Source organism: Dromaius novaehollandiae, chromosome 1 (genome assembly GCF_036370855.1).
Source record: "Dromaius novaehollandiae isolate bDroNov1 chromosome 1, bDroNov1.hap1, whole genome shotgun sequence".
Lineage (NCBI taxonomy): Eukaryota > Metazoa > Chordata > Aves > Casuariiformes > Dromaiidae > Dromaius > Dromaius novaehollandiae.
Window position 1 is genome coordinate 50,802,059 of NC_088098.1, and position 12,420 is coordinate 50,814,478.

The window sequence follows — 12,420 nt, forward strand, 5'->3', positions numbered from 1 at the left end:
ACTGGACTTCTTTCTCTGCCCAGGGCTGAGTTTCCAGGAAAATAATCAGTGTAGAGTCTGGATACATCTGCCCAAAACATGTCATCACCTTGTAATAAAGGAGGTCCCTCAAAGCACATATCATCTGCTGGTGGAATCTGCATGCTGGAAAAGCTGCCAGCCTCCTTCCTGAAACCACTTCTGCCGGCTGGCTGCTCTGCATGGGCACATGAGAAGCATGTGTGGCGCTGCCGCTAATCTCTTGTGCTTATTAAAACAGCCCTAATGTCCTGGCCAAAATCCACCTGTAGCATTTATATTCTGCCAGCTGAAATTTCTCTTGCAGCTCCAGCCAAGTGTAGTGTTCGCCTCTGCTTTGTACTGTGCGCTGTTAAACAGCTGCACTATTTCACCCCTGAGATGGCTGAGTTTTAGTGGTGAATTAAGCCATGCCTTTCTACTTCGTGAAGTGCTTTGGATTTGCAGATAAAAGATACTATAGCCTGTCATAAATAAATGTAAGATGCTGACACTGCTACTGGAGGTAGCCATCTTGCTGAAAAATGATTTCATTTGTGACGCTAATAATACAGTGAAGAACACGGGGTGTTCTGACACTGAAAACTCATTTCCATCTCGTTTTAATACTGCTTCAAAAATATATTAAAAAAAAAACAAGTCAGCATTTTTAACCATCATCAGGCTACAGAGATACACTGGTTTTCAGACTAATGTGGCAGCTCTCTTCCACACTGACCACACCATCAGTGGGTGAACTTTTCATCCGATTAGCTGCCATCTCTCCAGATCCTCACAAAGAGCAACTTTACGTTCACCTACTCTGTTTTTCAAGCATTTTTCAAGGTACATTACTGCAGAGAAAAGCTTTAATCACCTTACAATCTTTACTCAATCAAGACAGGTGTGGAGACCCGTTAAGTGTGATATAGCAAGCTCAGAAATCTCTCCACAGGGGTGGAAAAGAACTTTCTTTGTATGTAAAAGGCTGGCAGCATTCAGTCTGATGGATCATCTCAAGGGCACTATGGTTAGATTTTCATATTCATTTTATATTAAGGTGCTTGCAGGCTTGAGTACGGACATTTTTATTACTTAAATCAGGAGAGAATACACTGCAGGACTGATAGAATAGATAGCATACTGGACAAGCTGACAGGTCTCTGCCATTTCTAGTTTCCATTTCACTATTTCATTCACATTTAAACATTCTAAATATCAACAATTCTAGATCATTTTTCATTCAAATACTTCATGAAATTTAGCATACGGTGAGTGTAGGCAAAAAAATATTACACAAAGGTAACATACACTACCTTCAAAAGTTCATACTTACTTCAAAATCAATTTTTCTAACCTAAAAAAAGCTGGTATCTTGAGTTGAACATTACATACCAATTTCTGAAGTTTGAAAGTGAAGCTAGCTTTGAGTTATTTGTCCGCACCAAGAAAAAACTCACTGTTGAATAATTGTTTGAAAGCAGAACAAATGCATTTATTTCACACTCTCATAATTCAAAATTGGATAACTAGGGCTTTTTGCTCAGATTTTCCAAAATATTCACCTTTGGACTGAGAATGAAAATAAATTTTGCAACATGAAACAAAACATATTTAAAAACATATACCTATTCAAGAATAGGCCAATAGAGAGAGAGATGAATTACACACACACGTCTGGATCCCTCACAGTTAACAGGTGTTTGACACCAAGTTCTGTTTGGTCCATTACAGATGAGTATTCAGCTGTCCCACAGATATGCAGATCCACATTTTTCCCCAAATTTGGATGCAAGACTCAAGTACATCCTTAAAGCAATGATTCTGAGAGGAATTTCATCAGCAGCATCCAGTCAATAGTGCTCTAAGCCTCAATTCAGCAAAACACTTAACCACAAGCTTAGCTTTAAACGTGCACAATGATTTCTTGGACTAAGCACATACAGCAAAGACCACTTCACTTGCCCCTAAATTGCAGGTGCCTCTAGAGCGGAATAGGCCAGCTGTGTTACAGCATTTACGAACGTTGCGCGATGGTATAGGACAGAAGGTAGAAAAGAATATCATATCTAAAGTTAAACTCTAGGGATGGTTTTAAAACAGCAGAATGTAAGAAAGCACACACCATGGTTAATGTCTTGACTCTTTGCCAAAAAAAGGCCACCTGATTTTTTTTTTCTTTCCTTTATTCATGTATTTCTGTATCTTTTATTCAGATCATGAATGCTGTCCCAGCTTCCCCCCCTCAAACCTCGGGGATGGAGCCACTAGGCGGCGTACTGGGCTGATGCCTTATTAAACCACATTTTGAACTGAAATTGCATCAATGAGAAAAGAAAGCTGCTCCAGAGTTGCACAGGGAGTCATAGCAACGCAGCTGTTCCTATTTTAAAAAACTTGAAAGATAGTAAGAACATTAAGTCTGAGGAGAAAAAAAAATCCTTCTATCCAAAAAAAAAGTATGCATGGGTTCTTTACAGGATCTAGCGGTGAAATCGCAAATGGCTAACCATTGATTTACAGGGTGCAAGTTCAGAAAATATGCATAGCTCCAACAAGTCAGTCCTTGAAGGAAGGAGGCTATTTCTCAACTTCCCTCTGCTATGCTGCTAAAGCAGGTTATCAAATTCCCTGGGGTACTTCATAGCTCACAGGACTGCAATTGTATTTTGTGACCAGAGGAAGATGCAGCTCTAGCAAACACTAACCATAGCCAAAGCTGGGTTGGTGGTTTGCCACTGCTTCCTTGAGCTCTACTGTAGAGGAAGGAATTTGGTTTGCTTTTCATGAACAGTAGGGAGAGAGTCTGAGCGCACAAGTTAAAGCATATTGTCACCAGCAAGTGAAGTTGACACAGTATTAGCACTAATCAGACTTGGCTGTGGAACAGATGTCTCAGAGGGCTGGAAGCAGAACATGGTGCAGAACATCGAAAATGATGGTGCATACCAAAATTCATTCTCAGCTGGTAGATTTTGATGATCTTTATGAAATGGTTCTGTCCTCTAATCAAGAGAAAGCCCTTGCCTAAAACCCATCACTTCACTTGAACCATCCCACCTTAGCTTAACCACAAAGAGAATCAAAAATTCAGCTGTTCTCACAGAACAAGTGTCTTCTCTCTGCATCAGAGAAAGCCTTACCCCGCAAGACCAAAGCATCCTGTGGGAAATGCTGAAGAACAAAGCAGCCAGCCTTTCTGCTATCTTCTTTCCCCCATCATATATTCCCTTTCAGAAGCCTGGGGTCTTCAGTGTCCTACCAGTGTGCTGAGTTGGATTTTAGACCCTTCCCTGGATGAAAGCTGTGCCTCCCACTGCCTTAACCCAAGCGCTGGGTTTAAAGGCTGGACAAAGTAAGGAGGACAGACAGACACAGACCTTGCCATTCTGTGTTGGGCACCATCAGCAGCCCACCCTAATCGGGGAGGTTTGGGTCAAGAGTCACTGCAAAGGTGCCCTCAGCATCCCCCACACCTGCGCTCCATTAGGGAAGGGATCAGGGACAGAGAAGATGAACGAGAGGAAATCAACAATGCCCCAGGACACGGCAAACAAATCTGTTCCCCCCTCTACCACCCGCTGGGCTGTACCTGCTCATTGCATGACAAGGGAGAGGAGTAACCAATAACCCCAGGATTACTAACACAGCACCTTTCATGAGAACTGAGCAAACATGACAGGGAGAACCAAACACAGTTACATGCATGCAGGGTAAATAAAATGCAAAAGGAGATGTAGGACAGAAAAAAAGAAAGTGATGGCAGTATGCGAGCCACAGAGAACGAGGTGATGTACAACAAGGGTCGCAGGGAGGCAGAGAGACCCTGGCTGACACAGGAGGCACTGGCCAGCCCCAGCCTCCAGCTGCTGCTGGAACAGTGACAGGAACAAGCAGATTTCAGCAGCAGGGATCTCTAATCTGTCAGCAGTGTTCACTCCACGTGCTGCCAGCTAGCGCCAACCTGACAGCAGCCGGACACACCAACCAGCAGGAACATAACGAGCTGCTAACAAGACACCAGCTTAAAGGCTTTGAAAGGTCAAAAGTTATATATGCTCCCTCACCCTCCAAGTTTCTGAAAAGGGCAATTTCTGTATCCACAGGAACACACTGTTTTTATCTTCTCTCTTTTCCTTCCAGGAGTTAAGAAACAAGTCCAAATGTAGTGCCTCCCACCACTGGAGCAGCACTGGGTTTAAGGGCTGATGCATGGCTTCCGAGACACTTGACAAGCAGCTAGATGTGGCCTCCCAAAAGTCAGTGAGACCTCAGTACTGTCCAGAGCTCATGTTCCTTAGCAAGAGATTCACTCACCAGTCTCATCAACAGAGGAAGGAGCATCTGTGTCACCCTTTCTCCATTCCTGCTTTAAACTCCCTTCCTGAGCTTTGTTAAAGGTGTGGCTCATTCAGCTGTAAGACTGTATAGAGCAGCTCCATGACAGTAAGTGTAAACGACATATGACTATTCTTGTGTCTGACAGGGCAGGCAACAGCTAACATGACTGGAAAGAAGGCAGGACAGGTTGGGAGAGGCCCTGGAAATGAGGAAGACTCTAGAGGGGCACAGGCACTGCAGAGGACACTTCTGTCAGCACTGATCTGGCAAAAGTGAGTTCAGGATGCTATGGGCATGGTGCTGCTCCTGGCTAGCAGGGTGGCACAAGGCCCTGAAGGAATCAAGGGCACTGCACACTTTCACAGAAACATATGTACCCTAGGGTCTTGAGTGTCATCCAGCGGAACAATATATTCATACAATCCTATTGCAAGTACCTTCTCTCCTCACTGACTCAACCATTCAACTGTCCGAAACTCCAGTGATTCCTAATTACCACTAGGACAATGTGGCACTGTGAGGACAGAGCTTGCCCTGACTGTTCCAGGCAAAATAGTTTCCAGCTGCTCATCAAGGGCTTTTTCACATTTCTTAACTGCTTGGCATGGAAAGCTCCAGATGAAAGTTGGTTTCTCCCCCAAAGTGGAAGTAGTATATATGTTCAGACAATGAACCGGGCTAGCTTGCCAGCTGTTTTCATATTTGTGGAATTTGAGGTGCAGAATTGAACCTACCTTTGTTCTGCTTTTAATGTATTTCTTTGCAAAACTAGTACAATTCCACATTTGTATTTTCATTCCAAAGCAAATGCTTCACTGCACTTTTTATTAAAATCAAATCTGGTGTGTGCAGCCTGGTGTTAAATGAGAGACTATTAAAACCAATCAGTGTAGAACTCATTAGTTACCCTACAACAACAAACTAGTAGTTATGGCCCAGCATTCACAAGCAGCCATGACAACCAGGAGGAAGAACCAAGGTCTCATGGAAGGCTATAATAAAACACAGCTTATGTAGCCCAGTGACTGCAAATATCCATACAAAACAGCTGAGCTTCAAATGATATGTGCCAGAAATCATATTCTTTTCTCATGACTCATCCCTGAGTTCCACTCTCAAGAATGCTCCTGTCATTTATATATTTCTTCCTATTTCTAAAATGTAATGAGGGGCACCCATCCTGAGCTCAAGGAAATCTGTCCCATCAATTAAAGTAACAAAATAAGCAGAAGGCTGTCTATAAGCAAAGCCATCTCAGCCCACTCACTCCTCAGCAGCCATGGTGAAGGGAGCATAGATGGGTTTTGCAGAATGCCTAGAAGGTTAGCAAAGCCCCCCCTGGAAGAGCTAAGAGGAATGAATTCCAGATCTGAGGAAAACCTTGTTAGAAACTCCTTCGTAACCTCTGTAATCATCTCATCCAGCAGAGGAGAGCACAGAGAGTAGTGACTTGCTGGATGTCCAGGAGAAGACTGACCACTGAGATAACTATAAACTGGGTAGACTAAAATATTCAAACCCTTGCACAGATTTCTTTCTGGGACAATAGCGGAATAAATGAACAAGTACTTATTAATTCTAGATATCTGGACTCCAAATGACCACCTAAGCCTACTATCAGCAAAATGGAGATAAATCCCTCACTAGAGGAAAACTTCTTCAAGAACCGTTAAAAAATAAAACTAACAATACTTGTAAAACAAGCCTTTCTTAAAGTGTCATTTTCCTATTAGTTAATGGAGTTATCTCACCAGTGGGCTAATTTCTAGGACAAAAGTTGTAATATTCAATAGTCAAGATCATAATTCTCAGTTCCAGTCCAACACAGAGAAGCATCAGTTTCAAATAGACAAGAAATAGTTGCTATGAGACCATTATTAATATGGCAAGATGCAGACCAAACACCTACACTGGTGAGAAATGACATTTAGCTAAAAGTCCATCCCGATTCTTTCTGTGCTTGCAGCCATTAGATCAAACAAAACTTTGTTTGCACAAGCACTTGTAAAAACAAAAAGTGTCAGTGTAAGAAAGGGTAGAGTCGTGGAGAAACTGAGCTTGCTTTCTAAACCCCTGCAACATTCAGTTCTTTTCTCCTTACTCCATCATGCACCCAGATCGACCACCAACTGAGACCACATGGAGCAAGATCATTTGATTTTAGTCTAGCTAAAATTAAAAAAAAGCAAGAAGTGGTCAGGGTTCAAAGGCAGACGTTGGAAAATGACTGATTCACAGTCTCACTATAAAATGTGCCCCAGCTGAACTAAATCGTACACTTTTTTTCAGTTGGTTACGTCACTCTCCAAAGAATAAAATGGGAAAATTCCTTTATCACACCATCTCCCAGCTAGGGATTTGAAGCAAATTGGACCACTTTGGAATAGCTTCAAGAGTTTCTGAAACACCAGCTACATGGTGATGTATTATCTGAGGTCACACACACTTTGCAGTCTCCCCAGACATCAAGCCCACATACATACATTTCTCTATTCTGTGTAGGCATGCTGAGGGGGAACTGCAAGCTGCAGATTGCTGAATATAGCATTGCTGGGTCTGGGGCAGGACTAAAATTAGTGTTGCAGAACCTGAAGTCCAGTCCAAAGCAAGCCTGACTGCAGACTGTGTGTCTGATTCGCAGACACACATGTATTACCGCTGCATGTTTTGCACAGCGCACGCATGCTGGGGGATCCTAAGAGATGAAAGATGTTAGAGACAGTATGAAGTAGCCAGTATCAAAGAAAACTGAGCATATCTGTAGCATCTACAATACCCCCAAAAAATGAAACATTTCAGGACAGGTTTAAAGTTTAGCTCATGGTGCATTCAATGGGACTTGAAGGTATGAACATAGATTATAACCATTAATCTTGGTAAGTGCTGGTTCAGGCAGTGAGGTGAACTCACATATTCATCTCCACTTCTTTCCACTTCCTTCACCCTCTCCTTTACCCTTTCTCCTGCCCAGACTCCAGGCTATGAGACTGAGGTGGAAGCAATCACATTCCAATCAAATCTTTGGATTTTCGAAAACAATGGCTTATTTTGGACACCACTAGCTTACATATGCTAAAGATGCTCAACAGGAATCTCTTTTAAAAAGAAATCTAAGCACTCTCCCCACTGAAAGTCACACCTCTTAGCCATCTCATCCTCCCCCCCCCAAAAAAAAAAAAGACGATAAAGAAATATTTGTGGGAGGACAGAAGAACAAACCCCTAGAATGGCAGAGCACAGGCCAACGCTGCGAGAGGCAAAGAAAATATACTGCAGTAAATATTCAACTGCAAGACAGTGTAATGATTTCTGAGCTCTCTCAGGTGCCCACAGCAATCTAAACAGTGTCAGAGAAGAGCTCAGCGTGGACTAATTGACTGTGCTTCTCAGCAAGACTGATAGCAGTACTCAAACTAAGCTGGGTATATCTACACGTATCTGCAGTCCTTCCTGTGATGGCTATGCTTAAAGTAGACAAGGGAGAAGGACCAGCATTATTTGGGCCATGAAGGTGAGAACAATTCTAATTTTTTCAAAAGTGACAAGAGTTGCTCCGGTTTGGGGTGCCCAGGCTTCAGCGCATATCCGCATTGCACAATAGTACTGTCATATCTAGAGACTCAAGAGTCTCTGAGCTGGTGACAGCTACACAATGCAAAGAAGTGCTCTGCAGAGATACTACACCGGGTCCTAAAAGCAGTGTAGTTATATAGGTATGATGTTATGCATAGGCTAATACAGTGTCAGCAGAACTAGTTAGCAAAAGATCTCTACAGAATGCTGCACCACATAGTATGCGACAACATTTTGTTTTCTAAAGGATTGCTGAAAGGACACAACACAGCTCCTGCCTCAAAAAGCATTAATCAGTTGGAAAGGTAGGGCAGCAGTCTGCCTTGATGCTAGTTTTGAGAACTTTGTATATATTAAATATATTTTCCTTTTTTAATCATTTCAAGGATGACTCCTTGAAACCTAGCTGGGAAGGAGACCACTGATAAAAGCTTTGGGCACCTTTGGTGGTTCCAAGGCTTGCAGAAGACAAAAAGTCAGTATGGGGAAGAAGTCGTCAAGGCAATCAGACCTGGTGATATGCCAATGGATCACAGAGACAAAGAACAAATAGAGTCATGAGTAATCTAATTGGTCAAAGAGGAGACTTTTTTTTCAGTCCCCAATTTTCAGGCAATACAGAATTACACAGTGAAAGAGCAATGTTGTATTGACACAGAAAACACTAGCGATGGAGGTCAGCAAGGGAAAGACTTTCTTTCTCTTCAGCTTATGATTCAATATTATCCTGTAGAGCTTTCTCTTACCTCAGCCTCTTTGCCCAGAACTGACCAGAGATCTTTCACTCTTTTACATGCAAGAACAGGACTTACACTTGAAACAGTAAAGAAACCACAGCAAAAACTTAAGCAGTGACAACAAGCATCTTTTGTAGCCACCGAGGACTGGGAGTTGCAGGAGAACTGCAGGACTGTGCATGGGAGACTTGCAGTTTGAACATCACAGGATACGTGTCACACCACTAGGGGCCACAGTCTTCAGGATCACTGAGATCTCACTACTCCAAGTTAACACTGCACTGACATGAACACAAAGAACAAAAAAGTTCTGTACTGCATGACCATATTAGCATAGCACTAATCCCATGCTAGAGGCTTACCACCCTGCTATGTCAAGAGTCAGATGCCTTTTTTTGCAGAGACATCCAGATTTAATGTTGGCAAAGTAAGTAACAGAGAAGCTGCATCCGCACCCAAGCATTGATGATAAATAACCCTTCTTGTCCAGTGGATGAGATGGTTCAGTGCTAGGTCATATTTCCACTCCACTGCATGACTATCACATTAGCTACCTTCTCTCATCTTACCTACTCACCATCTCCAGATAGCACCAAACTATTCACAGGTTTTTGGACTAGGAAAGGGCTACTCACTCACATCTGCCCTGCTTTCTTGTCCACCAGTCCCTCTGTCTGCCTAGTACAGATTATAGTGAGGGGTCATGGCATGCAAACCAATTCATCACATTTGCATTATGCTATGATTCATCATGGCAAACCAACAGAGAAAATACACTCCATGTGGCAATCCCTTTTACCAGCTACTGCCTGGATTCCTCTTACCCTATCACAAAGTAACCAACCCGCCCAAGGACTTCTGTATGTAAAATGTTAGGGAATGACACCTTAGCAGTGGGAAACTGGCTAATTGTAGAGATCACCTCCTCCAATTTCCCATGTCTAGTTGTCAGAGCTGCTTAGCATACTAGAACTCCAACTGGGGCAAAGAAGGTAGGTTGAGTAGTCAGAGTGCTTGTCTAGAGGCTGTTGCCCCACAGGCTTCCTCTGTGACTTTGAACAGGTGTCTTAGCACTGTTTCCACAAAAGATGGTAGGTTTTCCCTATTTATTTATGTCTTTTACCACCTAGAAAAATTCACAGTCCTGATCGAGGCGCCCAAATTCTCTGCATGATGCACAGAATACAGAATGGGACCCAAAACAGCCAGAAGGAGTGAAATTACAATGGCCAGCAAGTGCCACTGAGCAAGCACGAGCTCTCCTCTTCATGGAGATTTGGATGCTTAAGGCACCAAAGGGCTTTAAATGCTTCCAAGGTAGAGCAGAAGCTGAGCAAAGTTGTTGACTCTAAATCCTTTTGCAGCTTTAGCTCTCCAGACCTCCCCGCACTTCCCTTACTCTTGTAAAGCAAGACTAATGGGTAGCAGGAGGATACTCTGGTATTCAGAAAACAGGTGCCATAAAAATATCCAGGGTGGATTACACAACCATTACCTACCACAGACACCTGTTTACATATTGCTGGTGCCTGGAACCGAACCTGGAGCTTTCTAGACTTAAATACAAAAATATCCAATGTTTGTGACAAGAATCCACCTGACAGTTACACACCCATTTGTGCAAATAGACTTCAAGAAGATCAGTGTTGCTATATAAGCAAACCCTTTGTGCACAGAAGGGCACACCCATTCTTTTGCATCATACCTTTATTGTTCATTTGCTTTATGCTGGCTTCCCTCCTGTATTGTATTGATGCTCTTTAAGGGGGTGACCCTACCAGCAGTCACCACAAACCAAAGCAGATCCTACTTCCCCTTGCCCAGCTTCTAGCAAACACAACCTGCTCCCCCGAAATGCCATGCGCCCTAGCAGAATTACTCTGGTGGTCAGAGGTCCTCTGTGACCCCTCTTTTGTAAGGCTAACCCTTTTCCTTACCTGTTGAGCATGTTGGACTGGTAAATCCTTTTCTCCTGGGTGTTGTAACAGCTGCTCTTGGGCTCAGGGATGAAGCTGTGTTCAGACAGCATATCAGAAGCAGCCGTGGTGATTATGGCTATTCCATCCCTCACTCTGGCAGGAAGACCATAGTCCCATTCATCATATGAGACAGAGATGAGCCCGGTGGGGAACTCGGATGGCACTGTGTCTGTATCCCCTGCCACCAGGCTGGGCACGATCCATGTGTAACCATAGCCTGTCAGACCCACAGAGTTGGCCACCTCAAAAATGTAGGTGGCCTCTTCCTTGGTGCAGTAGAGGAGGATAACAGGGCTTTGGAGCTTCTTGAGCTGGTTCTGGATTTTTGAGTCCCCATCGTCCAGGGACATGTCCAACAGGAGGACCTCCTCCAGTTCCCAGCCCACAAAGCTGTGCTCAATGGTACTGCGGATCTTGTTCACAAAGTCCTGGTAACCAGGGAAGTAAGTAGTGACAATGGAGAAGATGTACCAGTCATATTCTTCCATGATATTGAGCATGACAGAGGCTTGCTGTTCTATTGAGGGGCCGAACTGGAAGAACATGGATGATTCATCCTAGAATAAAAAGCCAGAGAGAGAAAGAGAAAGAGAAAACAAGAATAGGTCAAAGGAAATAAACAGCATTGCTAGCCAACCCTATTGAGCATGGAGGAGGATGCGTTCAGATTCTTGCACTTGATGTCTTGGGCAGAGTGTAAGGATTTTTAACAGTGAAACATTCAGAAAGGAAGTAAATGCTGTTTTATGACCAACTGTCCTTACTTTATTTTTAAAGGCAGGTTGCTAAGATTACTTATAGGTCTCAAATGTTAGACATGATTCTAACAGACAGGGAACAAGCAGTACACAGGTGAGACTAGAAAAGAGAGAACACATACAAAATATTCTATGGCTGCAGAAATTAAGGGATTTAATCCAAGAATTATTGTTAACTTTATATGTGGCATAACTATGGTACAGAGCAGCTTTAATTTTGAATTTAGTTTGGGACAGTCACTCTAGTCTAGTTTGAGTATCCAGACTAGAGCAAAACTAGGGTATGCAAAATCATTGGATACAAACAGCTCTGAGAACCTCAAGTGCATGTTCCTCTCAAAGCAATCTTTGCATACAAGTGTTGTAAAGATGCAGTCTCGTGTTAAATTTACTGCATTCCCAAAATACTGTTAAAAATCCTTACATATTAAAATATATTAAGAAGGAAAAAATAATTCTAAACCATCATGGGTTTTTTTTATACCATGTTTTAGAAAAACATTAGTTACATATTTCTCTTGGTACTTCTTTCATATCCTACCCATGCCAGGGTCATGTTTGCATGAATCAAAACTCACACTATTTTATAACCTTAGAGACTCCAAAGGAGGTTTTGTATAGATCTCAGCTCCCCAGTGGCATAGTGAAAGCCATTTTCTTCCTGGGATTTCACAAGATAGCAGACTTTCAGTTTATGACAGGTCCAGCAAAACCCAAATTCCAGCTTTTGCCCGATTCATGTTGTAAAGGCATGGAAAAAACACTTCCCAATATGCTCTCTTAAGGATTGCTCTTCTGCCCCTTAAAATCAATTGCAAAATTCTATTGACTTCTGTGGAGTAGGATTAGACCACAAACAAAAAAAATAGCAGAATTAAAAGTTCTCTGTCTGTAGAGATTCACATTACAATTAGAAAGTTCTCCAAATCCAATCACTGCTTTTAGGAATGAGATAGTAGCCCTGCCTCCTCTCAATAAGTCGGAAGAGCTGAATCAGAGATCCTAAAGGAGGTAGTCATGGACTGTAGGTTAGGG

The 12,420-nt window shown here is 42.7% G+C and overlaps 1 protein-coding gene across 1 annotated transcript in view; it reads right to left on the reverse strand.

The window, feature by feature from the left end:
• Window positions 1-12,420, reverse strand: part of GRIN2B (glutamate ionotropic receptor NMDA type subunit 2B) — a 219,272-nt gene that overhangs the window by 119,685 nt on the left and 87,167 nt on the right. Inside the window, exon 3 of the mRNA XM_026101026.2 lies at window positions 10,586-11,184. Coding sequence (XP_025956811.2) covers window positions 10,586-11,184 — 599 coding nt within the window. The remainder of the gene's footprint in view (window positions 1-10,585; window positions 11,185-12,420) is intronic.